General features: G+C 45.5%; 1 protein-coding gene across 4 annotated transcripts in view; it reads right to left on the bottom strand.

Annotated features, from left to right (window-relative positions):
* LOC147887918 (CMP-sialic acid transporter 2-like) overlaps positions 1-24633 on the bottom strand; it is a 51904-nt gene extending 27271 nt beyond the window's left edge. For 2 of the 4 annotated variants that reach the window (XM_087393333.1, XM_087393334.1), the window contains exons 1-10: positions 24363-24633; positions 23197-23306; positions 22831-22891; positions 17751-17814; positions 17394-17505; positions 17207-17286; positions 12047-12122; positions 6882-6982; positions 6354-6425; positions 6124-6172 (exon numbers count right to left, since the gene is read on the bottom strand). In XM_087393333.1, coding sequence (XP_087249459.1) covers positions 6124-6172; positions 6354-6425; positions 6882-6982; positions 12047-12122; positions 17207-17286; positions 17394-17505; positions 17751-17814; positions 22831-22891; positions 23197-23238 — 657 coding nt within the window. In that variant the 5' untranslated portion in view covers positions 23239-23306; positions 24363-24633. Of the gene's footprint in view, positions 1-6123; positions 6173-6353; positions 6426-6881; positions 6983-12046; positions 12123-17206; positions 17287-17393; positions 17506-17750; positions 17815-22830; positions 22892-23196; positions 23307-24217; positions 24311-24362 lie in introns of those variants that run through there. The other 2 variants (XM_087393336.1, XM_087393335.1) reach the window with 2 other exon arrangements.
* Between the last annotated feature and the right edge of the window lie 1477 nt (positions 24634-26110).

The following is a 26110-nucleotide window of genomic DNA, read 5'->3' as shown; positions in this document are numbered from 1 at the left end:
AACCTCTTGCATGTCACATAATGTGCATAAGCGTCTCTCCTTGGGTAAGCGCTCTGCTCTGCCGCTCTCGATAGAAAGTCTATGTGAAGAGACCTGGAACTGACCAATAGAGATCCTCATTGAGTGGGGTAAGTGGATCTGTGTGTATCCTGGTAGGTCAATGAAACCCTCCTCTGTATATGTAAACAATGATCTCTGTAGAAGCTAAGCTTCACTGGGAGTTTGCTCGGTCCCAACCACGTTCGGAATGTGTGTAGCTGTAAGAGATCCTCACAGATTACGTGGTTGACATTGTGTGACATGAGGGGAGAAAACGGAGCATCCATACTATACTGGAAGGGAGGGAGTCTGTCCATGTGGAGCCCCAGTCCCTCAAACCTCTCTTTGTGCGTGCATACTAGCATCTCTGGTCACCCCCAGCTGAGAGTGTCATAGAGGAAGACAATGCTAGCCATGGCAGCCTGCCGCGTCCGAAAGAGTAATCCCCTTACTCTTTGACTCGGTAGAGATATGTGATAACTTGAAATGCAGCATCTATCTGTAATGGAGCTGACCCAAACTCAGCCTGAATATCTGGTGAGTAACGGATGGCTTACTGTGAATCATCAGTGATGGCATGAGAACCTGTAGCCGTTCCAACTTGCTAACCTCGGAATCAAGCACTGATGCATATATCTTGGACATAACATGTCCAATCATAATGGTCCAATAATTCTCCGAGCTCATGGGATCCCCTGCCTTGTGGATGGGTGAAATAGTGTAAATAGTCCAGGTGCGTGGAAACCCCAAACAAACAGCTTCAATAAATAGCTTTGCTGAGATCGAGACTAGGAGGTTAATCCCATATGTAATGAGCTCAATGCATAGCCCCTCGTGATCCTTCGCTCAGCCATTATGAAGTTTCATTACGGCATCCTTCACTCCCCCCGCAGTGATGAGGGTACAGGATGTGGGACGTGGCATATGTGAGAGGTCAAGGGATGGCTAGTTTTGGATGTCATATAATATAGTTATACCAGACTTGAGTGTCGGTGAGTGGTGAGGGGGACCGTCCCTCTAAAAATCTCCACCAGAAGTCTTTAGAGTTGTTACTAAACAAAATGTTCAGTAGTTCCTCCTAGTTCCGGCAAACGAAATCTAGTTTCTTCCGACGTACCAGTCGACAAAACTCGTGTAGCGTCTCAGATTCACTCAGAAGGCTGTTTTTGGTTTCGAATCTGAGCTGACGGCTTAAAGCCTTACACTCTTCATCGTACCAATTATTACAGGGTACGATCCCAAGAGGTGGTGGGCGTGTGGAGCGAGTGGTGTGAGGGAAAGCATGAAGGACAGCCTCGTGTAGTGAGCAGGTGATCAAGGTAGCACGGTCCTCTAATAGGGTATGAAGTCAATGTAAGCAAGGAGTATGTACAGACGGTCAGAGTATGTAGTTGAGTGGTCACGATCGAAGCGTATATCATGATAGGTGGGGTAAGAACTCATTGGGTGGAAGGTGCTATGCAGCGGCAAGGAGTGGAAAAGCTAAAGAAAAGATAAGTGTGATCAGCCCTTGGAGGAAGAGGTGCTCCAGTGAAATCGGTGATGCGTGCTGTGAAGGCAGGGGATTCCATGATGTAATCAGCAATGCTAGAACCTCCCCCATGTGAGAAGCATGTGAAACCACCCGAGGCGGGCCATCTGTTGAGACCATTATAGATAATGAGATCATGCATCCTGCCAAGGTCTAATAGAGCATGCCCATAAGATGTGACTGGCCCTCGTCTGTCAACCGAAACCCATATCATACCTACATCCTGAAGATCAATGTCTGGCAGTAGAATGGAATCATCCCTGAAGTCAAGGAGTGGTACCTGACAGTCACCTGTCCTCGCATTGAAGTCTCCAACTAGGAGGACTTCTCCGCGGCTCGAGAAATCAACAATGGACTAATATAGGGCTGCAAATGGAGATGTCTTAGCATCATCTCAAATGTCTCTCGCAAAGTGGTAGGTCTCAGGAGGGAAGTAGCATACTGCAGCAAACAGATCCCGGCTGTCCGTGTGTCGACGGATCCGGATCCAAAGAAACCTGGAATGTGCATCTCTCTGCTCAACTGAAATGGTCCCCAAAAGGATAGATCTATAGAGAACTTCTGATCCACGTACTCCCTCTGTGTCCATGGTCTCATCTCTGAAAGCAGACTCCCACGAGTACCGTTGAGTACTGGTAGTGGACGCTCTGAACTCTGATGTGTCTCTGTGTAAAAGACTATGTCACGACCTGTATAGGATTTCGAGAAGTTCCCTGGTACTAACCACAAAGTACCATTACAGTCCGAAATGCTGCAGGATAGGTCCTCGGAGATTTGAGTCTCATAGACCTCGCCTCCCTATGCGGGAGGGGGAGGGGGGGATGATACCTGACGGGGGCTTGTAAGAAGTCGTCCATCCCAGACTACTGCCCACTTCCCCTCCTTACGGGCTTGATCATGCTGCTACAACAGGAAGTGCCTCTTCTCAACCTGTAGTGGGGTGAGGTCCTCATCCATGGAGATCGTTGGCTAATCTCTTAGGACTGACTTGCATCGTAAGGCCGAAAGTCGTGCCTGAGCATCATGGAACCGTATGATCAAGGGCTGCTCTCGGTTGGGGTCTCTCCCTACCCTCCATGCCCTCTCGATCTTGTGCTCAACTACACCCAGAGTTATGACGATCACTCTCTTCAGTTTGTCAGCTCAACAGTCAATCACAGGGCAGGCACACATAAATTTCCTCCCAGCCAACCTCGGTGGTAGCAAACTCTTCAAATAGCCCACATACGTGAAGGCTCCAGCTTGCAGATTCCACCAAGCCCCAATTCCCTAGATAGACCTAGTATGCCACATGTCTACATTTGAGGGCATCTCCTCAATGCATCATTTATCCCTCTCTTGGGATAACATTGAAATCATTTGCCCCTTGGCACATTTAATGCATTCAGACCCCTTAGCCTTAGATCCACCTAGTCTTGTGCCATGTCACCCTCACCAAGGACCTTGACCTTGATTCCTTTCTTGATCATTTACGTGAAGCCCAAACAAATATAATACAAACATTGATCCTTTAAAGGCAAATGTCCATTGACCTTCCGAGGTCATGTTACCTCAACTCGAGCGTAACATTCCTTCCCTCTTCAGGCATCAACGTCCTCGATGATAAAATCTGGGAACACTCTCCGTAACTGGTATACGGATTCCCAAGTAGCTTCTGATAGAGGTAAACCATGCCATGCAACCAACACCATGGGTATCTTCTAATTGCATACTTACATTGTTCCTCGGTCTAGGATTCTTGTTGGTTTGTGTCTTGCATTATCCTCTATCTCCTGAAACAAAACAACACCCTCGATAAGTGAGTCACATGTATGCAAAAATTTCTTTAAACGAGAAACATGAAACATTGGGTGTACCTTACAACCCTGTGGTAATTCTAATTTATAGACTACCTTGCCCATTCTTTTTAAAATTAACCACGGCCCACAATATCGGGGTGATAGCTTAGCACACTCTCCAGCAGTCAAAGACTTAGTGCGAAGGAACTCTAAGAAAAACTTTTTCTCCTTCCTTCAATTCTCTAACGGATCTGTCTTCATCCGCATACGCCTTAGCTCTATCCATAGCTTGGCGGATGTTAGCTCTTGCAATTGCTAGCATCTCCCGCATCTGAACCACAAAGTTCACGACACTAGACACTTTCTACACCGAGGGCAAATAAACTAGCATATACCCCAACAAAACTTAAAAGGCATATTTTTGTTGCATGAAGAGATCAACTAGTCCCTGTAAGCCACTCCCAATCTGTATTTATAATCTGTCCTGCTACGATCTTGTATGGCAAACAGAGAATTAGCTTCCAAGGAGACGAAGAGCTGAAGCTAAGTCTATTACAAGTAGCAAAGCCATTTGACTATTGTAACGCACAAACTTTGCAAAATAATTGACCCACGATTCGAACGCCAACAACCATATCATGTTCCGCTCCAGCCTTTTGTATTAACCAAAGTTCCGCCAGCCAGTTACGACACCATCTAAATAGGCTAGGTGCTTCATCTCGTGGAGTGCACGTCATGTGCAATAGCTAGCCCCCACGATGCCAAGAAGCCTTGAAGGCAACAAACCGTAAACCTGCGCGTGCGCCACTCTGATATCCAACACAACTCCAACATTGACGAACTACTGGATAGCATGAACTAGACGACGCAAACAATCTGCCAGAATTCAGCACAACCCGATGCTCCGCCAATCATATGCTCACACCTTCAATCATTCGTCCACACCTTCACAAATCGTTCGTCCACACCTTTTCAAATCACCACGCAATATGACAATCACTCTCTTCAGTTTGTCAACTCAACAGTCAATCACGGGATAGGCACACAAATTTCCTCCCAGCCAACCTCGGTGGTAGCAAACTCTTCAAATAGCCCACATACATGAAGGCTCCAGCTTGCAAATTCCACCAAGCCCCAATTCCCTAGATGGATCTAGTATGCCACATGTCTACATTTGAGGGCATCTCCTCAATGCATCATTTACCCCTCTCTTGGGATAACATTGAAATCATTTGCCCCTTGGCACATTTAATGCATTTAGACCCCTTAGCCTTAGATCCACCTAGTCTTGTGCCATGTCACCCTCACCAAGGACCTTGACCTTGATTCCTTTCTTGATCATTTACATGAAGCCCAAAAAAATATAATACAAACATTGATCCTTTAAAGGAAAGTGTCCACTGACCCTTCCGAGGTCATGTTACCTCAACTTGAGCGTAACAAGAGTAGAGAGAGAGAGAGAGAGAGAGAGAGAGAGAGAGAGAGTTTACTATGAGATTGAAAGAAACCTGATACAATAAGCTAAAAGGGTGGAGCTACTAAACGAGCATCATCACCCATGCTAAGTACTAAGTACTACATAGTCATAGCATCATCATCATCATATAAATCTAATATCATGCCTAATTAGATACATGAATGGATACATGGCACGCCCGAAGATGGGTGGGGCTATATTGGCATGAAGACAGAGATAGAGCGATAGCAGCTATATGTAAATGTGGTCAGTCATGGCCTCCTGGCGATGGCTCTGCATCTAACAAAGGCCACAGTAACCCTTGCCGGTCATGCCCCGAGCCTAAACATGGATGGGATGTCGCTAAGCATGATCTTTGCATCTATCCTCTGTCGAGTGTTGTGCCATTGGCTCTGGATCTCTACCTCGCCGACCACCTGTGGCCTAATGGTCTGTGTTATCTGATTGGAAGAACTTTGTAATCATACTCTAAGAGGAGTCGAACAGTCTGCCTTGCCCCTATCCCTGCACTTTAAGTAGACTCTTTCTGTGCCTAACTCCCTCATGGATGAAGGTGACCAAGCATCCCTAATGTGGGTTGGAGAGGAGTCTGGAGAGGGACCCGAAACCATCCCTGGAGACAGTGATAGTGACCTCAGATCTCATAGGATACAAGGCACCTGCAAGCGAAGTGTGCCTCTAACTCAATCTCAGAGAGAGAGAGAGAGAGAGAGAGAGAGAGTTACTGTCCTCTAGACAGCCCTTATGTGACCTAAAATAATACAAAAAGCAGTACCTTATGCATGTGGTCAGTGCAGCACAAACACAAGAAAATACCTCTAAACGGCTTACGAGCATGCTCTACTAGGTGTCTGCAATAGGTGATCCTAGGAGTAAGCCTAGTATCATGTACGCATCTCTCTGAGCTGAGTTTATGATGTGCATGAGCAGCACGTGTGGCCTGCTATATATACAATGGAGGTGATGTGAGTTCATATTATTATGTGATATGGCTTTTAGGTATGGTATGCAACAAGTACTATTGTGCTCTTCCGATTCTCTCCAATCAGATGGACACCTTTTTCTCAAGGTTGATATAGTCCTAGTGATACTAGTTGCTTTCTTTCCTATTCTGCAATCCTAGCAGTCTTTATTGCAGGTATGCTTCCAAGGCACCCTTGTCCCAGGTGTTAGATTTAGAATTTCTAGTCATATGTACCGAACCATAGAGGTGGAACCACATTATTTAAGAAGATTTAGATCAAAGTGCACGAGAAATTGCTTGAGCTCCAGAGTGCGTCCAATTCACAAAATCTTACAATTGCAATGATCCATCCCTGTAAAGGAGTCTGCAGAACATGTTCCGACCTGAGTTTAAAAGCCATATTGTTAGCCTTCAATAAGTACTAACTACATTGAGTACTGTGAGACAAACATAAATAGATCTTAAAGCAAACACGAGCTTGCTAGCCTAGCATACAATCAAAAAATCAGAAAGTCAAACATTGAAAGCAAAAGAAGATTTCAAACTATGTTCTATTTCACTTACGAAGAGTTCAATTGTGCGGTCGTGCAGCCCAAAGCGAGAAGGGCATATGCAGCCCATTGGATAGGTGTCAATCTGCTTGAAGAATCAAAACTTTCATCAATCACCTAAGTGTAAATTCCATCCAGTAGCAACCAGGGCACTCTAATTGATTGAGAAAGAGCTTAAAGTTTGCGGAGACTTTGGCCGTAATTTCAGTGCTGACTAAAACATTGCTAAGATAACCAATGACCAAAAAATAATCTGAAGTTAAAGCAAGACCACAACCCCTAAAGGCTAAAATACAAAGGATAACGATTTAAACTTTGTTTCGACCTCACTAAAGCTTGAGGGACATTTATTTCAAAATGAAAGGACACCATTGTAGTTCCAGCCATTTCACCACACTGATACGCAGACAAAAAGATCCATAAAACAAACATCTACTATTAGCACTTGCTTACAATTACGCCAACAACAGACTGATGCTGACAAAAGCTAGACTTGCAAAGCGTGAAATCAATAAGTGCAATTTAAGGTTGAGCGAATCACCTCCTTTTCAAGAAAAGTCTGTACAAAACCCCAGTCGTGATGATGTTCAGATTTTTCAAAATTTGATAGCTCGGTGCATCAACAAATATGAAAATATAGTACTGCAAAATACATTTAAAAAGAACCTTTAGACATTACTCTTTTACCGAAAAAAGTTTAAACATTACTGTTAGGGAAGCCCAAAAAAAACAACCGAAGGCCAAGTGCAGGAAATTGCCGCAGACTACTCTTTTCAACTATAAGTTTAGTTTGAGTTTCTCCTATTAAGCCAACAAAGCAAAGCCTGACCCTCCGAAAGTCAAGTAAAACCAAAATCTGTCCCATGTTGCACGTAAGGTGATTCGAACTTTCAAAGACCACTAATCAGCATATACCTAGATGAGTCCAGGAATATGCCCAAACTCATCCTCTAAAAACACAATACAATGCAGTTTCAATCTCATGATAGTCACTCATAAGCTGGAAAACCATAAACTCCATCATGCATAGCAGGGACTAGCTACTATGACATCCCCATTGACGTCGTCAGCGCACCAAATGCCCAATGTCCAAAAACCAAGGAACAATACAGGACAGCATCGTCTCTAAGTACGGGTCATACGTGGCTGTACGGGACTGTGCAGATCCTTGGAGGCGCAATGACATCAGCAAGGTGCGCAGACCTGTACGGCTGCATGGTGGGGGTTTGTGGTCAGGTATGAAGCCTGCAAGAAGGTCTCCAGCAGCAACAAAAGGGCAGCCTAGCAGCAGCCCAAAAGGGCCCCTTGTGTAGGGTCTAAAGAAAAGCCCCAACCAGGTCGGTTTTACAGACTGGGAGGGGGGCAGACTGGTCGGCCCAAACAGACCAACCAGTTGGCCCATTTAGGGCTGGCTGGTCGGTTGGTTCAAGGGGACCTTTAGCCCTATAAAAGGAGAGGCCCTGGGCCTCATTTCATATCCAACTATCCAGCAAGAAAAGGAGCAGACAGGAGCAGCCTGAAGCCACTCCCTTAAGCCTCACACTGTGGGGGGTGAAGGAGAGTGGAAGGTGTGCTGCAGGGTGAGTTCCCTAGAGGCTGGACCTTGGCTGTCTTCTAGGGCAGCAAGGTGTTGTGATCATCATATCTTCTGGAGCAGCCATTCACAAGCAGGTTGGAGCAGTAGAACAGCTATCTTGGGGCCTACATTCAGGAGGACCAAGAGGACCTGTGTGCTGCAGACAAAGCTTGGCAAGGGTTGCCTACCTAGGCTGACATTCAAGGCAGCAAGGTTGAGAAGAACACTCTAGACAGAGAGTCTACATTTGCTCAAGGTGGAGCACACGGGCTCAAAGATCTAGAAGTGCTTGACATCTAGTAGGAGAACCTTTTGGTACTGTATCCTGTCCTACTTTGTGGACAGACGGAAATATAAAGAGTTGCTTCTATATTTGTTTCTAAGCATTGTCTATTTACTGGCTTGCACATCTATGCACATTAAGTTAAGAAGTTTGTGATTCCACACCCCACACCACACTATGTGAGCTCTTGGGCAATACCATCAGTCGTCCACTGTGCGTACCCTTTGTTGGGTCATTCCTAACATCAGCCTCTTGGCTTTGAGAAAATGGTTCTGAAAATCAGGTTTGCCGGCTCAAAAAGGCCCTTTATGGATTGAAGCAGGCAACACGGGCATGGTATGCCAAGATACATGCATATTGGACAGCCCATGGCTTTCAAAACAGCCATACAAAAGCAACTCTTCATATCCGAAAGTGCTACATAATTTTTAATTCTCATTCTTTATGTGGATGACATGCTTGTCACTAGGCCACATATGGACAAAACTGCAAATTTCAAAGCTGATTTGCAGAAATCATTTGCAATGACAGACATGGGCCCGTTGCACTACTACTTGGGCATCCAATTTGCATATGTTGAGGGGAGTATAATGATGTGTCAGTCCAAGTACATAAGATAGCTCTTGGACCACTTCCAGTTTGAAGATTGCAAGCCCGTTTCTACACCATTGGAGCCTGGCTTTCGTTTCTCCTCCGAGGATGAGTGTGCACCATTTGATGCCACCCTCTATCAGCAGGTTGTGGGCTGCCTTACTTATTTATGTCATACTCGACCTGATCTTCAGTATGCCGTCTCCCAATTGAGCAGGTACATGCACATGCCTAGTACACAACATTGACAAGCTGTGAAGCAGGTCTTCCGCTACTTGAAGGCCACACAAAATTTGGGACTGTTCTATTGTGATGTGTCTCCACTAGTTTCACGGAGAGTGACTGGGCAGGTTGTTCTGAGTCCTGACACTAGAGTGTCCCACAGTGGCAGTTGTATCATGCTTGGATCTTCATGCACTTCATGGTTCAGCAAGAAGCAGCCTACAATTGCTACTTCCAGTTGTGAAGCTGAATACAAGGCAACCTTCAAAGCTAGAGGAGAGTGTGTCTAGCTCCGTAAGCTACTCGCAGATCTTGACATCAACCAGCCACCTTCTACTACCATCTCCACTGACAAGCAAAGTGCTTTGGCTATTGCGAGAAACCTAGTGTTTCATGCGCACACAAAGCACTTTGAGGTTCATTATCATTATGTTTGAGAGCGACTATCAATTGGAGACATACAGTTGTCCTCTGCTCCCATGGAACACAACTTAGCAGATCTCTTCAAGAAGGCTCCACCGCGGCCGAAATTTGAGGCTTTTGACATGCCTTACACTTGGCACCATTTGTTACGTGATGTTGATCTCCCTGTATTGTCATAGGTTGCTATATCCATCTTGTACTCATATGTGCAACCATGATATAGTTTCCAGGTATACCTGAGATGTATCCAGAATACTTCAATCATACCATGGAGGGGGGTTTGTTAGCACTTAGCCCTAGTAGGGCCTTGTAGGCTAGCCTTCGGACTTAGTCAACCCTTAGGTTGACTTCATTGGTCAACCATATGGTTGACATCGAGGCCATATAGGCCACTTCTTTGTACTTTCTCATTATCCATTCGCAAGAAATCACGTTTTCTTCAACTTGTTATCTGCTCCCTTGCATTCCACTCCCATTCCATTGCTTCCCACACCCAACAAAGGTTATGAGGAAAAAGCTCACGCAAGAATCTCTATGCTAAGAGACAAGCCAGATGATGTATGTTTGCATGAAGTGTCAAATATTTCAGCAAAGGATGTGAGTGAGGGTGAAGCTCTTATTAAGGATATGATGCATAGCAGCCCGTGTGGTGATGTGCTTGAGGATGGGTGTCTTTCAGGTCTTTTCTACGAGCATTGTTCAGATGGGGGGGATGCTCATTTGCTCCCGGATTTTGTTGATGACTCAGGTAATCTAGTTGAGGATATTGCAGCTTGCAGGGATGAGGTAGTGGAACCTGTTGAGGGGTCTCTGGTTATCGAACATGGGTTAGGTAAGCCCCAAGGTTCTATGTGTGTGGAGGTGACCTCAAAGGTTGTGGCTTATGTGGAGATAAGCCAGCCTCATGATGCAAGTGTGATGCGTAATGATAAATGGAGTGCAGTGGTGTCCTAGCAGGGAAGAGAGTTTGCTAGTTTGTTGGATGCTATGCATGCTCATGTGGGTATGAGTACTTCACAGTATCAAGTTGGTATTGAACTTGGGCAGAAGATTCTTGTTTGTTGGCCTATGCCTCAGTCATGTTGGCCTATGCCTAAGCCATGTTGGGGAAGGCATTGTGTGGCATGGATGGATGCCTTATATGGCAGTGTTTCTATTCAGATCTTGATGTTTCTGTTATCTTTTATGGCGGACAGCATGTATGTGGGAGCTGGTAGGGCTCTGATTATCTTCATGAGCTTTCTTACAGTGGATGGCAATGTCTCACATTTTGCTTTGGATATAGGATGATGGACCTCTCTTGGAAGGTTTAGCTCATGCAGCTGCTGGGCATGTGCTGCGTACTTTGCAGCTAGGGAGGAAATGTTATGTGAAATTTTGTTTTGTTACTACTAGGGGTGGTTAGCAGGTTTTAATGACACTTTGTAGGAGGCTGCGTCAGGTTGTTTTGTAAGTCCACCTCCGCTATGGAGTCCAGAGAGAGGTGGGGGGTTGTTGAGTGAGCTTTTAGATGGGACCCGTTTCATGTCGATCAGGTCACTGGGGCTCGAGATATGTCACTAAATAAGTTGGTGTAGGGTCATGTTCCCATTTGGTGGGGTGGGGGGGGGTAGAGTGGTTTGATTAAGAAGAGTAGAATTTGGGTGTAAGGAGGAGACAGAGTATTCCAGAAAGTTGGACGTTGACAAGTTTCTCTGTATTAAGAGAGAGAGAGAGAGAGAGAGAGAGAGAGAGAGAGAAGGTACGTATGGGGGATTCGCAACTTGAGGTTACGTATAGTTCGTGGTATACAGTTTTGGTGCTTAGAATAAAAAGACAGCTTTTGGGTTTGCTTTTGTTCTCTCTCTCCTTCACCCCTACTTGCATCCTGAGCACAAAGCTTGCTTAGCACGTTGATGATTTTCTCAGCTTTCAGTAGGAACCCAGGGCGTCACCCTGGAGAGCAGCTAGAAGATACTCAGATATTTGAAAGGTACAACGTGCTTTGGGCTTGTATATACAAAAGCTGAAGACAAAGATCTTCATGGATTTATAGATGCAATTGGGTAGGTTTAGTGGAAGACAAAAAACCTACCAATGGAGAGTTATTTTCTCTTGGCTCAGGTGCCATTACTTGGAGCAGTAAGAAGCAACATACTGTAGCATAGCGTTCCATTGTGGTAGAGTACAAAGCAGCCAGCATGGCATGTATTTGTTTGACCAGGAAATTTTTTGTTTCATACAAGGATGAAGCACAATGAATTGGGATTTCGTTTCATCAGAAAGAATGGGTCTCATATTTTGCACCACAAATGAGCAGGTAACTGATATTTTCACAAGGCCATAGAGCGGCAAGAATTTTGAATGGTGCAGGAATATGTTTGGGCTGCATGCCATCAAAATGAGCATTAATTTAAACATCTTGGACATTAGGAAACATTCCTTTGTTTTAAATCAACCATAGTTGCACATTAATCATCCAAGTAGCAATAGAGAGAGAATCTCTTCACAGCAATTTACCTCTTTCATCAACAGTATATCATTTACTATGTACAGTTTTGGCTCAAAAACCAAAAACAAACAAGCATACATAAGATCACAAGCACTAATACTAAATTCACAATATACTTACTTGCAATAAATTCTTTATTAGATATAACATTGCCGGAATGGGGTACACCTTGACCTCCTCAAATGATGTGCTCAACCTAAAAGGAGTCCAATAGTGAGGATCTCTCTCTCTCTCTCTCTCTCTCTCTCTCTCTCTCTCAGCAGGAGTATCATCACACCAACTCCGTATCGAGAGCAGACAAGCTAAGGGGATACCCAAGGAGCGTCGGCTATGTACTGTTAGAAATCAACCAACAGAGGGTACGCACAGCGGAAGACTGATAGAATAGCCCAGGAGCTCACACAGTGTGTGTGGGGAGGAGTGGAATCACAAACTTCTTCAACTTATGTGCATCAATTAGATCTGCAGACTCATCGATAGACAATGATCCAGCCAAATATAGAAGCTACCAAAACAATATATATATTTCCGTCCAAAGCTATGGACACGATACAAAGAGAGATAGATCCAAAGCCCCACCAGAGCGTGGTCCTTTGATCTTACCACCACGTACTTCTACTATCTGCTGGATATCTCTACACTTGAGCCCGCGTGCTCCACCTCGAGCATATGTAGACTCTCCATCTAGATTCCTTCCACCTTGCTGTCCGGAAGCCAGCCTAGGTGGGCAGCCCTTTCACAGCTTTGTCTGCAGCCTATGATGTACCTCCTTCACCTTCAAAAGAGGCCCTTCTTTTATAGTACTCTCCATCTAGATTCCTTCCACCTATACAACTCCAAGGATGTAGAGGTGCTGCTGCTCCCGCTGCCCACCCTCTCCCTCTGCCCTTCCGCCTCCACCTTCTCTCCGCCCTCGCCTACTCTCCACCTCGGCTTCCTCTCTACCCCTACTTTGCCGCTGCCTCCTCTCCGCCTTCCGCCCCCGCACCTCCTCGTCTCCTCTCCGCCATCCCTCGCTTGCCTCATCTCCACCCTTCCGCCATCCTCTCCATCCCTCTGCCTCCTCCTCGCCCTTCCGCCATCTGCTCCGCCTTCACCCCGAGTCTAGTGGGATCCAAGAGAGTGGTTCTGGCCCTCCAGGGGCGGCCTTGTCAAGCAGGTAGATGAGGTGCCCTTCTTATCCTACACAACAAGGATTGGCAGGAGGCTTCAAATGGACTCTTCGATGTGGACCCCCTCAAGGGAGAGGCATTGGGTGGCCTAGAGAGTGCCCCGGGATGTATGTTCCAAGTTTTGGACGCGGCATGGTCCAGTTTGCGGCCGAGGAAGATATCCTACTTTTCTAGCTGGCCACCCATGGAGGCTTGCCCATCGGACCCTGGTTGGGCCAGATGTGGGTGGAGGGGCAGTGCCATTGTTGCTCTGTTGGTTTTTTGGAGACGATCCCGCACTGCCTCTGGAGCTGTCATAGCACAGCGAGGATCTAGATGGGAGCCCTCAGGATCATGACCTGTCTGCAGAGTATTCAGAGGGACTACACTTGGGGGATGGTGGCCTGGTTGACCGAGGGAGGACACGCGTTCCAGATTGATGAGATCTCCCCAGCTTACCGGATACAGGGTCAGAGCATTTAGAGGATAGAGCTCCATGAGGCAATCCCTCCTGACAGCCTAGCTCCTCCTCCTCCAGAGGATAGCGTTTGGGAGGTGGTAGCCAGTATCACTGCGTGGAACATTTGGGTGGCTCGCTGCAATCTCGTGATGGGTGAGCATCCAATTCCACCCTCGGCTATCTTGGTTGCCATCTGGCAAGATATCAACTACACCCTACGCTCCACCTGGGTGCGTGAGACCCCAAGCTCTAGGGCGTCTGTCGCGAGGCGTGCTCGATTCTACAAGGCTTGGCCTGCAGGAGTTTTCTACATTTTCACTCCGCAAGGGATTCGCTGGTTGTGTAGTCCCCCCACCTAGCTGTTAGCCCGAGTACCAGAGATCGCCTAGGCAGTGAGCTAGGTTTCTCTGGAACAGGCCGGTTTTTTCTTTCAGCCTTTCCCGGGGTTTTTTCCATACTCAGCACCTTCAGGGCTGCTGTTTTGCATGAAGTCTTTCAAGCATTAATAGAAGGTTCCTTTCTTTGCAAAAAAAAAGATTCCTTCCACCTTGCTGTCCGGAAGCCAGCCTAGGTGGGCAGCCGTTTCACAGCTTTGTCTGCAGCCTATGATGTACCTCCTTCACCTCCAAAAGATAGGCCCAAGGTAGGTCTTCCTCCTGCTCCAATCTGCTGGTTGCTGGCCGCTTCAGATAATGAGATATGAGGGCACCAAGGCCCTCCTTTTATAGATCCTAGAGGGCTGGCAAACCTACCGACACAGCAGGCCCAAAATGGCCGACCTGCGGGTCTGTCAACCTGCCCCCTCTGGCCCATTAAATGCGCCCCTTCTGGGGCTCAAAAGAAGGGCTCGTTGGCCCACAAAACTAGGGCAGATGCCCTCCTATATATGCAGGGTCCAGCCCCCCTTTGTGCAGCCCTGTTCCAGGCCTGATAGGCTGGCTGTGACCAGCCCTATCATCCTTCCAAACAGCCGACCAAGGTGCTGGCTCCCTTCACCAACTGTACGCCACTTTTAGGACCTGCTGCAGTTCGCTTTCCTGCCCACAACCCTTGCCATCTAGGCCGCCACCTAGGCCCCTACCTGCCCAAAGACTCCCTGCCCTGCTGCGCCTCCTGCCAGGCCAGATCCAAGGGCCTTTGCCCTCACCACCCTTCCTGCACATGATCACCATCTAAGGCAGCTTCTGGAGCTCCAGTAATCTTTCTATCCTTTCTTTGATTCCTGCCCACATGGCAGTCAATACCCTGCCCATGTGTCAATCTCTCAAACCCTAGGTTCACCCCCCCATGCTCTCCTCATATGGGGGCTTACAGATGGGGAGGTGACGTTTCCAACATGTACGCTATGTGATCGGCAGGAGGCTGAGTCAAAGGAGCACTTCGCACTCTGAAGCCTCGTGTACTACGAGATCCGTGGTCGCTATCATTGTCTCTTTAGGGACGGCTTTGGTCCCCTCTCCAGACTCCTTTCATATCCAGACCAGGGATGCCTCGCTGCTTTCATTCATGAGGCAGTTCGACATAGAGAGCACTTACTCAGGATACAAAGATAGGCCTCGGATACACCGCTCGACTCTTCTCAAAGCAGAATCACAGAGTTATTCCATTCAGATCGTATGTGCCACAGTCATCACTGATGGCAGACGTAGTAGGGATCCAGAGCCCGAGGCACACCATGCGGCACACAGCGCACATTGGGTGACCTCCCATCCTTGTTCAGACCTGGGACACCCGTGTGAGTTACATAAGGATTCCTCTTCCCTCACCTCTATTCTAACTATATCTTGACAAGCCACCCGACTAAATGCACACACTTAGTGTGACGACAAATTTGTAAATTAAACAGTAGTATTATTAATATTTGCATGTGTAATATTTGCACAAATTGAAAAAGCACACTTAGATGCATTAAGCACATTCAGTTGGTCTACAAGCGTGCAAGTGAACATCACTAAAACAAAAGTCATAATCATTTAGAGACGTAAAGATGGTTCTGATTTATCTTCGAAAGAGGAATTTGGAGTAGTTACACGGTACACCATATAGATATCTAGACTTGCAATTTCATGGTATCACAATCAAAATGTATGGGAACAGATTCAGATATGCTAAGGAATGAAGACTCTTTCGGCCTATAAAATAAATGCAAGAAGGCACACCTTCATTCATATACATCAACATCAAATAGGTGCAAGCATTGATCCTTTATGGATGCCAACCGCGGCCTCTTGAACTTGCCAAAACATATTGGAAAAGGATAGAGGGTGTGTACAAGAAATTCATCATAGAGGAGTTAGCAATCACGAAGCAAACTCCTACCCCATCTTACTAGTGGGAAATATGTATGCTACCATCAGGGAGAACCACTATACCAATGTTAGAAAACAAAGATGGAGGTTGCTTGCTACAGCCACCGCTCCCCACAGCGGAAGATAATGTAACAGAAACCACACAGTGCTAATGAAATCACACTTCTTTCCTTAATGTGTACTGTCCCAAAGACAGACCAAAACCATGTACAAAAGGTGTGCACAATGTGCCACCATTAGCAGCAGGGTCCTGCCTAGATATGGATCCGTGTGACTCCAAGAATGTACTCCTACCTCCTTTTGACACTCTCAGCCTGCATCTCTCGTAAAGCTTCAGAGGGCTGCATAGTGGTGCTCCGTGGACACTCCTTGCTGCTGTTCTTCCTGAAGAGGACCTGTAGACTGAGTGCTCCACTAACCTCCGATCTGTTTGCGGCTCTGGAACTGCAGACAACCTGAGAGCCTGTATATCCTAAGTGCAGGTTACTGCTCTTCGCCCTGTAAGTGATCTGCCAACTGTCATGCTCAGCTTCTAGACGATCATTAGCCTCTATAGACAGCCAACAATAGGGGATCTGTAGAATGGACAGGCCCCACGGCTAGGGGCCCTTTTATACGGCTGGAATGCCCCTTAAAATACTTGACCAGTCTCCATACTGGACCAACCCAGTACTTGAGACCTACTTGGCCCAAAGTTGCCACCGATTTTCTCATTCTCAAATATAGTTTATGTTAATGCAATCATAATTTTTGTACGTCTCTACAAGACAAATTCAGTTCTTAAGCTAAACATTATCTAGAGAACATGACACACACAACTGCCTCAAGGTGAACGTGCTTGAATAGGGTAAAGCAACACCCGGGATGTGACAAAATGGGTTAATTTTTAAAGAAGAGCTCTCCTGTAATCCCCTGAAAAGTGGTATAATCGAGTGTCTTATCTGCCTAAACGCATATGGATTTTGCAGTGAGTGGGGTACGCATAGTCATGAGTACCTTGCGACTGTCGCAGATGGAAGTTTGTTTGAGCACCCAAGCATGGACTCATATTTGCTGTTCCTCCATGAAACGCAAATCACCGTATAGAGGAAAAGGAGAAGCTCCATGACACAACGTAATAGAGTGTGACTCCCTTAATCTATGCAAAGAAGATACCATCCCTCAAGTTACAATGCCACAATAGTATGAAGTACCAAGCTTGGGTGATGTCTTAGAATTTTAAAGACATCCTATATATGGGGAGAACCAGCACATACACTAGCCTAATTTTGTCTATTACATTTCAGGCACTAAACACACCCACTGCTAAAGAAATTACCATTCAAAAAGGCTGATTGAGTGTGTGCAAGCGCAGCATTACTTGTTATCTTCATTAATGCCGTCCTTGCTCCATATTCGAAGTAACGCAACGAATGAAATGAAGCATTTCAGCACTTCAACCTGAAATTAGAGAGAGAGTGCCAACTTTAAGACCAACAAATAATGTCTCCATTCACGATTTGTCTACCATGTATACACCAAATCCTAGGAATATGATAGAAACAAACCAAAAAGTTGGCAGAAGTGACACTATAGTCATAATGGCCAGCTCTCTTTGACCAAGCAATCAAGATTCCTTGTGAGCTTGTTAGAATTGTAAGTGCAAATGTGACCAATGACCTGTTCAAAGCCAGCATATGCACTCCCATCATAAGTCCAACATCGAAATTGAATCTGTAATTGACATCATTTGCAGCAAAACACCAAATATTCCTAACGCTTGACATTGCAACACATCAGACACGGAGCCCCTGTCACCGCTTCTCGATTTGGAGTCTTTAACAGAGGCAAAACACAAAGCTTAGAATTTTCATCAAAGAAACATTAAGCCTGATCAAACTTCTCATCATCAACTAAAAACTTACTTGCGCTTCCATTCCAAAGCATCTGCATTTGTGCCTTTGAAGTTGATGTTTGAATGAAGAGCAACTGCAATATCAAGGCTTGCATTAGTTGGAAGGACAACACAATCCTTGAAAATTTCTTATTCAACATGCTCTCTCTCATGGGTTATGACAGCTGTTGAAACCGGCCTCTAGCAAGCTAAAGGGAAGTAAACCATAACTAACTTGACATCCACACTAATCACAACCACAATGCATCTTTTCTAGCCACTTCCATTAATTAAATACGAGTGAATCTAGGCACACCCTCTGTGTCTGGGTGTCTGTCCACAGCCTGAATGACCAAGAGAGAACTTCGAACAACAAAAGAGCTTCAAAACTGACTGTCCATCTGACTGTAGGTGGAAAGAGGATGAAAATTTCAGCGTAGTGCCCATGTAAGAGACCTCGCCAGAAAAGGCTGTTCGTACACCGATCCCTATCACTGACAATGGATTGAGGCGTTCCATGATACTTGAAAATATCGTGCATGAATATTTTCGCCATCTGATCCGCTGTAATCTTCTTCCTAACAGGAATGAAGTGGGCTTGCTTGCTGAATCTGCATATGATTGTCCAAATCCCATCATGTCCAGTTGGCGTCTGAGGAAGATCAAACACAAAATCCATGGCAATGCTCTGCTGGTTGGCCGGTATTTTTCATCATACTTATTTGCAACCTTTGTCTATACGAGTTTTGCAAATATCACCTTCAATACCTGAGTAAAGATAGTGCCTTTATAACATAAAATGAGAATAACCAATGCTGCTCTTTATCATGCTGTCTTCGCAACTAGTATCTTTGTTGTTCTCAGAACAAGGTTTTCATAGGTCTCTACCAAGGACGTTCTATACTCAACGCTTCCATAGGTTATGTCCAAGATCATGGTCTCCAACAGTATCATCATGCCACTCTGCTAAAGAGCTCAATCAATAAATATACATTGATTGATCGTGATCCTCTATTGAAGACTGCTCCTCAGACCTTTGGGAGGGGGGGGAAATGACTTCTCCTAAAACAATTCAATTTGAATCGAAAAATACTCAAAAACAGCTGTAGAAGTTGATGCAAATAGAAGTCATAAATATCAGGAATGTTCAAAAGTCCCTACTGTTTATAATCCATGGCGTCCATGAAACTTCCTTAGACTTGTTATGCCAAGAGGGATCACAATCGCCTTCGAGACTTTTCTCTCCCCTTTTCTCTTCTTTAAAATTTTTTTATGTTTTTGTGATGGGAGGTGACAAGAGGCAACTTAGTTAGGTTTGGACTCCAACGAGCCAAACACACATTCAGTTACGATGACTGGATATGCTGACTATAATGGAGTTGAGTCCATTGACAAAGGTTAATTGACCTATAGTTAACTTAGGCAGACTTGGTACAACGATGTGTCTGATAATAACACTTGGCAGATTCAACTGAGCTGGCAAGCCATGACAATTGTGGCATGGCAATCGTGACTTTTAATTAAACACATATGATAAGTGTTATGATAATTGCAGGATTTTATGGAAGATGGCAAATCGATTCAAAGGAACAATGATGTTTATAACCTGCTCCTTGATGGAGCTCCCCTAATGCCTCAACGTGGGTTCCAATTGGAATTGGACGATGATCACAATGGGCTTTGAGCCGCTTGCGTGTGCTTTAAAGCCTGGATTCCAGCGGATCCTTGATGAAAAGGCTAGGATCCTCGATGAAAGGGCCAACAGCCGCTTCCTGAAGGACGTGATGGGCTGAAGATCTACTGGAGAATGCCAGAGGAAAACTTGTTAGAAATTACCCAAAAGAGGGTACGCACAGCGGAAGACTAATAGTATTGCCCAGGAGCTCACACAATGTGCGTGTGGGGTGTGCAATCACAAACTTCTTAACTTGTGTGCATATATGTGCAAGCCAGTAAATAGACAATGCTTAGAAACAAATATAGAAGCAACTCTTTTTATTTCCATCTGTCCACAAAGTAGGACAGGATACAATACCAAAAGGTTCTCCTACTAAATGTCAAGCACTCCTAGATCTCTGAGCCCACGTGCTCCACCTCGAGCAAATGTAGACTCTCTGTCTAGAGTGATCCTCTCCACCTTACTGTCTGGAAACCAGCCTAAGTGGGTAGCCCTCTGAGTGAGCTAAGTCTGCAGGTCTCCAGCCAAGTTCACCTCCAGGATGAGGCCCAACTGCTGCTGCTGGTGCTGCTCCTTTCTGCTCCTCAAAAGCTGCTCCAGATGATGATCACAATACCTCGCTGCCCTAGAAGACAGCCAAGGTCCAGCCTCTAGGGAACTCAGTCTGCAGCACACCTTCCACCCTGCTTCACCCCCAGTGTGAGGCCCAAGGGAGTTGGCTTCTGGCTGCTCCTGTCTGCTCCTGCTCTTGCTGAATGGTTGGATGTGAAATGAGGCCTGAGGCCTCTCCTTTTATAGGCCCCCAAGGGGCTGTCATAAAAGTGACCAGCCAGCCTCCAGGCCGACCAGTCTGCTTGCTGGCCAACTTGGTTGGCTGGTCCAACCAGCCCTATATAGGGGCCCTAGCCAGGCCCTTTTGGGCTGCTGCTAGGCTGTCCTTTGTTGCTGCTGGAGGCCCTCTTGCAGGCTGTACACCTGCCCACAGACCCCTGCCATGTTGCGCCATGTTGCTGCTGTTTGCTGGCACCACGTCCTGACCGTACACCTTCCGTACACTGCCCTGCAGCAGCCCGTACAGATCCGTACAGTGGCTGACATCATCGCACCTTCGTTCCTGGCTGGAGATGCTGCGCAGATCAGCTTTGCTCTCTCCTTGACAGTCCCCTGGCTTTTCTCTGCCAGATCTGCCCTCGAGGCAAGCTTCCTTCTGCCAGGTACTCTCCTCTCTTTGTGTGAGGTACTGCCCATGTGGCAGCCCCCTCCCTCTCTCTTTTCCTAGGTTCGCCCCCCCATGCTCTCCTCCTATGGGGGCTTACAAATGGGGAGGTGACCATTCCAACAAAACTACTACTGAAGAGGCTGAGCTGAGGCTACTGTTGGCTGAACTGCCACTGGAAGCTGCTGCATCGAATCAGCAGGTGGATGGCCTCATGGGCTCAAAACCGCCACCTTGATCTGGCCCACATACATGGTCAAACAGATTTGGTACAGGCCGACCTGCTGCAGCTGATGTCAGCCAACTCGAATCTGATGCTGTTGTCTGGCCATGGGACAGGTCTATTGACTGTTGGCAACCCTTGCTGCTGCCCTAAGCAGATGCTCAGGCCTATAGATGACCGCGACATGGCTTCAATTCATGAGCTTTTTTGCAAGCCCTCCTCTCCAACATTATGGGGGCTTTTGCAGCCTTCACCACACACTCACCGCATTAGCTATGGCTACATGAGAAAAGGTCTAGCTCATCCGAGCTCTGATACCATGTAAACAAACAAGGATAAGGATAGGGAGAGAGGGAAGACCACACACCCCTACATTGTAAAATCTATTAAGGAAGAAAACACACCATATATACATTGAGGGTTAGGGTTGCTCACCGTACCCTTCCTTTTTATCACCCCTCTACCTATGCATCCTACTAGTACATAACATAAGACTATAGCTGACAATTCTGACACGCATACACCTACAAACCATGAGGAGAAGAGTTCCTCTCTCTCTCTCTCTCTCTCTCTCTCTCTCTCCAAGCTCCTTACATACCCAGACCAGAGATGTCTTGCTGCCTTCCTTTACAAGGCACTTTGGCATAGAGAGCTTCTACTCAAGGCGCAGAGACAAGCTTCCGAAACACAGTCCGATCTCTCTCAAAGCAGGATTACTGAGTTTTTTCATTCAGACCAGACCACACAATCTCTGCCGGGAGATGCAGCAGAGACCCAAAGTCCGAGACACACCACACTTGACAGCGGACCGACACACAGATCACACTTGGCGATCTCCCCTCCTTGTTCAGACCTTGATTTGATTATGGCCCACAGGAGTAACAGTAGCTTTGGTCAGGAGCAGGGTCATCACTAGAAGACCAAGACGGAGTGCACCCACAGGCAGCTGCCAGCGCTCCATCACGAGCTACAAATCATCACAATCTTGCCCTTCCCCGAGTCCCCCTTGACACCTACACCATCATGAGATCACATTGTACTTATGAGGATGATGTTGATGACACCACTGATGCTATATGACTATTTTTAGGACTTAGCATTCAGCATGGATGATGACGCTCACTTAGTAGCTCCACCCTTCTGCTTGTTTGTATCAGGTTTTATCAGTCTCATAGATCCATCGATCTTTCGTAGACTTTAATAACTCTCTCTCTCTCTCTCTCTCTCTCTCTCTCTCTCTCTCTCCCCCCAAGATCGATGACATGAGGACAATGTGGATCTGTGATAGAGACGACAACAACGAGATGCAGAAAGAGATGCAAGAGCCACACACAATGCAACGACGAATCAAAGCACACACGATGGTCCGGCCCATCACAGCTTTGCTTGGTGGAGGCCACCAGACCAAAGGCGTCACTATTGATATGGCCCATCGGATATAGAGATCATGGAGACAACGCTCCCCGCCACAGCATGAGATGACCAGAGAGACACATATACAGATATTTTCGCAGCTCATAAGAGAGCCACCATGGCACACTTCTTACTCCGACTTTGAGATTGAGTCTAGTTATCAGTCCCTAGTTTTCAGACTCTAAGCTTGCTTTTTGTACTTCTAAGTTTGAGTTTAGTCTACTTTAGTATAGCACTCAGCAAAGGGCCCTAGCGAGCCCTTGGCCTCAGCCCATTGCAGCTTGTATGAGCATGTGTCACTCTGATTTGTACATTCTCTCATAGGCCCGCAAGGCCTTCTAAAGACGTGAATACATCTTTCTCTTTCTCTCTCTCTCACTCAAACAAACAAACCACTGCTGACATAATCAGTTGGTCAATCACTACGAAGCATGCTCTAAACATACATTTGTCGATCAATTGTGCAAATGCTATTCTGTGACGTTCAAGTAGTTTTAGTCTCCAAGCTTAGGCTAAACACTTCAGTTTATGACTATGAACAATAAATTGCCATACAACTGTAACATTCCTAGTCCTGATACCTTCAATTCTGTCATCCAGCTTCTTTGGAAACTCTTCCACGTCCTTGACGTCATCATCCTCCTGGAATGCAAGGATAACCAAAGAATAGCTTTCTATTAGAATCAATAACTTTGTTCAATATGCAACCACAACTGCAACTCGCAGTCAAGTACCTCTATTTGCACTAAGATATATGCATATCAAATTGCGTAACAACGCTTGTTTTGATGAGAACCCATCCATAAACATCATTAATATTACTAGCAAACAATACATCTACAAACGAGATTATTCAGCTACATCAGTATTACCAAAATCCATAGAGTTTACACCCTTTCAAGCATCAGAAAAGCGAGTCCAATCGAAACAGGGTCCCAAATTTACACAACCTTGGGAAAGCCTTGATCTCTTATCTTCCTGTAGTCCATGGTAAGACTCGATCAGCCCAATCACAGCAAGGAACTCTACAATGCAAGCAACAAAAGAGATCCCCAAACTGCAAAGGTGCACAACGTGGCATTAATCAATGAAAGAAAAAGGACTATGCTACATTTCTCTCATCAGTTTTCAAGAGCTCAAAAACTCTACTCGTTCTACAAGACAATACATCTAAATTCAGCAAATTATTCTCTCCTTTGGGTCCCCACACTGTAAATCCTTAGCCACTAAGGCGCTTACTGCAAGCACATCTAATTCCAACCCATTTTTCACGTAATTGCAATAATGCAATTCCATCCTAGCTCAAGGCCATTTATTACAAATTGAACATGTATAAGACTGCCCCATCCTACCGCTCCTATGCTTTCCAAGACAACCAAAAAGGTCCTTCGCCTGACCGTACACCTTCGTTATGAATCTTCTTACAAAGCTCTAAAGCGGTAAGCCTATACCCAAGCTGGGCATTACGACTCGTATACACACTCGCATTTGTGACATGTCAAACCCACACAGGACAAACAGCTGAATATGAAGGTCAGCCAAACTGCAACTGCACTAAATAGGAGCAAGGTAGCCTGGGAATGGAAATTGGCAAGAGGAGTCTCCACAAACAGCTAAAAAAGGAGCAGCAACAAAGCCACAAGAGTAGTGAGCTGCTATCAACGAATGTAGACTCTGGAAATGACGACTACGCAATGTTGAGTAGCGGCTTCTGAAGCAACTTGATCTCCTGCAATGTTGAGTAGTAGCTTGTGAAGCAACCAGCTGCAAAGCCACCATGAGCTACTTCTGGTGGTGACAGCAGCTACGAGCAAATGTGGAATGTTTGATGCAGCTCTGAGCAGAGAAATGGCATCGCTAATGTAGTAGAAAGACCCCAAAGAGTTGTCGTTGATTTTTCTGAACAAGATTTTCTTAGAAGAAAGGCAGTGTAGTAGCAAGAATGCTCCTCGGATAAATGGCGGCCACCTGATTATGGGTATAGCTGTAGGAGGAGGAAAAATCTGCGAATGGCATGCCGTGAGCTAGATACGAAGGAAGCGACAAGCTCAGATTTGCAACTGTGAGTGACGTTTCAAACAATGGCAGCGAAAAGATGAGTAGGGTGACCTACGATTGCAGAGATTCAAGGCTGAGGTGCAAGTGCAGCAGGATGCTCCTCCTGGAAGCAACATCCAAAGTTGAATGTTGAGCTCGTGGAGATGGGGAAGACCAATAGAGAAATGCCGACCGGTTAAGCTTGAAAGAAGGAAAACTCAAAATCAAACGCTCAAGCGATCACTCAGAGTTAAGTACAAGCTCTAATACCAACAATCAGAGTTGAGTACAAGCTCTAATATTAATTGTTGCTTTGGGGAGAGTGAACTATGCGAGATTGTAGCAACTAGAAAACTTTTGGGTCCCAAACCCCATAGCACCCCTCCGTCTCTCTGTGCTCCTGGGGTTTGATGTGATCCTCCTAAGTTCAAACCCCAGGGCACCTCAAGGATTTATTTTGGTCATCCTTTATCGGGGCGTTGTTGGCACTTGCAACGTTTATAACCCAAAAAGAACAAAGGAAGATCAGGCAGCCCTTAGCACGGCCATGGTTACATAAGTTGTGCTCTTACTAAGCACTAACTAGGAGGGGGACATACTAGGGGAAAGAAATCCAGTTTTTAACTCTACCATATTATGGGGGGACATACTAGGGGAAAGAAATCTAGTTTTTAACTCAACCATATTTGTGAATATATCTCTTCGCTTCGAATAGCTTGCAACATGAGAAAGGTTTTTCTAGCTTGACCATAAAGTTTTCTAGATTGAAAATAACTTTTCTAGCTTTTAATCGGTTTTTCCAACTTTAACATTAGCGCAAAAATTTCAGCTTTTGAGTAAATGAAATGATTGAACCAACACAAGCACAAATACATGACAATAGAATAACGCAATGCTACATGAGGGTAGAGACAATAATGCATGCATGTAAGCTGCATGAAATAGAGTGGTAAAAACAATGAACATAATGGGCATTACAATCGATAAAGACACTGAGGTGGAAGAAAGAGCATAGCTTGCAACCAAACCCAATGAAGTAGAACCTAGCCTAGACAGTAAGACAAAAACAACAACTGAGACAACCACCCACACAAAAACAAAAATTAGGGATAAGCAAGAATCCCATGCTTGAAACCCACAAACAATACATCAAATGTGACACTCCGCACTTTGAAATCAAGATCAAATTTATATAGAGAAGAAGGAAAACTGAAATACGGTAGAAAGAGACTTTGTATTGAATCAAAATTGTTTACAATAGATTCTAGAGACACAATACTCCATGTACGGAGCTCGAACTACCCGACCACCCCGGAGCTATTCTCACGCTCACTCTCACTCGCATCAGATTTCTCACTCTCACTCACATCAAGGCATTGCAATGAATCTCACTCTCATTCAAGATGATACAACAATAGATGGAAGATGAATCTCACTCTCAATCTTAGAGCTTCTTGGATATGACGTCTTGCTTCCTCTCCGTAATTTGAGTTTTCAACTTAATAGATCGCCGAATTTGATCTTGACTTCTTCTGTAATGTTGTAGATCTCAATCTCATATTTCCAACAGAAAAAATAGCGCCTCAATCCGAGTTTTAGATCAAAAGTTATGATAAAAATATTGACTTCTATTTTTGTTGTGGGAAGGTGCGACGTGCTTTCCCCCACTTTTAGCTGCTTTTTCTACTTTAAACTGCTTCCATGCCCTTCACGCCTATCATGCCCCTTCCTTGGATCATTCTAATCATAGTAATATACTTTATCTCTTTTCAAACAAACCACTCGTTCTGAAGGCTCATCTGAACCCTCCTTTAGAACCTACAA

This window comes from Dipteris shenzhenensis, chromosome 22, assembly GCF_047967505.1.
Source record: "Dipteris shenzhenensis isolate YYH24624 ecotype China chromosome 22, Dip_SZ_1.0, whole genome shotgun sequence".
NCBI classification, from domain to species: Eukaryota; Viridiplantae; Streptophyta; class Polypodiopsida; order Gleicheniales; family Dipteridaceae; genus Dipteris; species Dipteris shenzhenensis.
The sequence above is the reverse complement of the archived record's forward strand: the minus strand, read 5'-3'. Positions and strand labels throughout refer to the sequence as shown.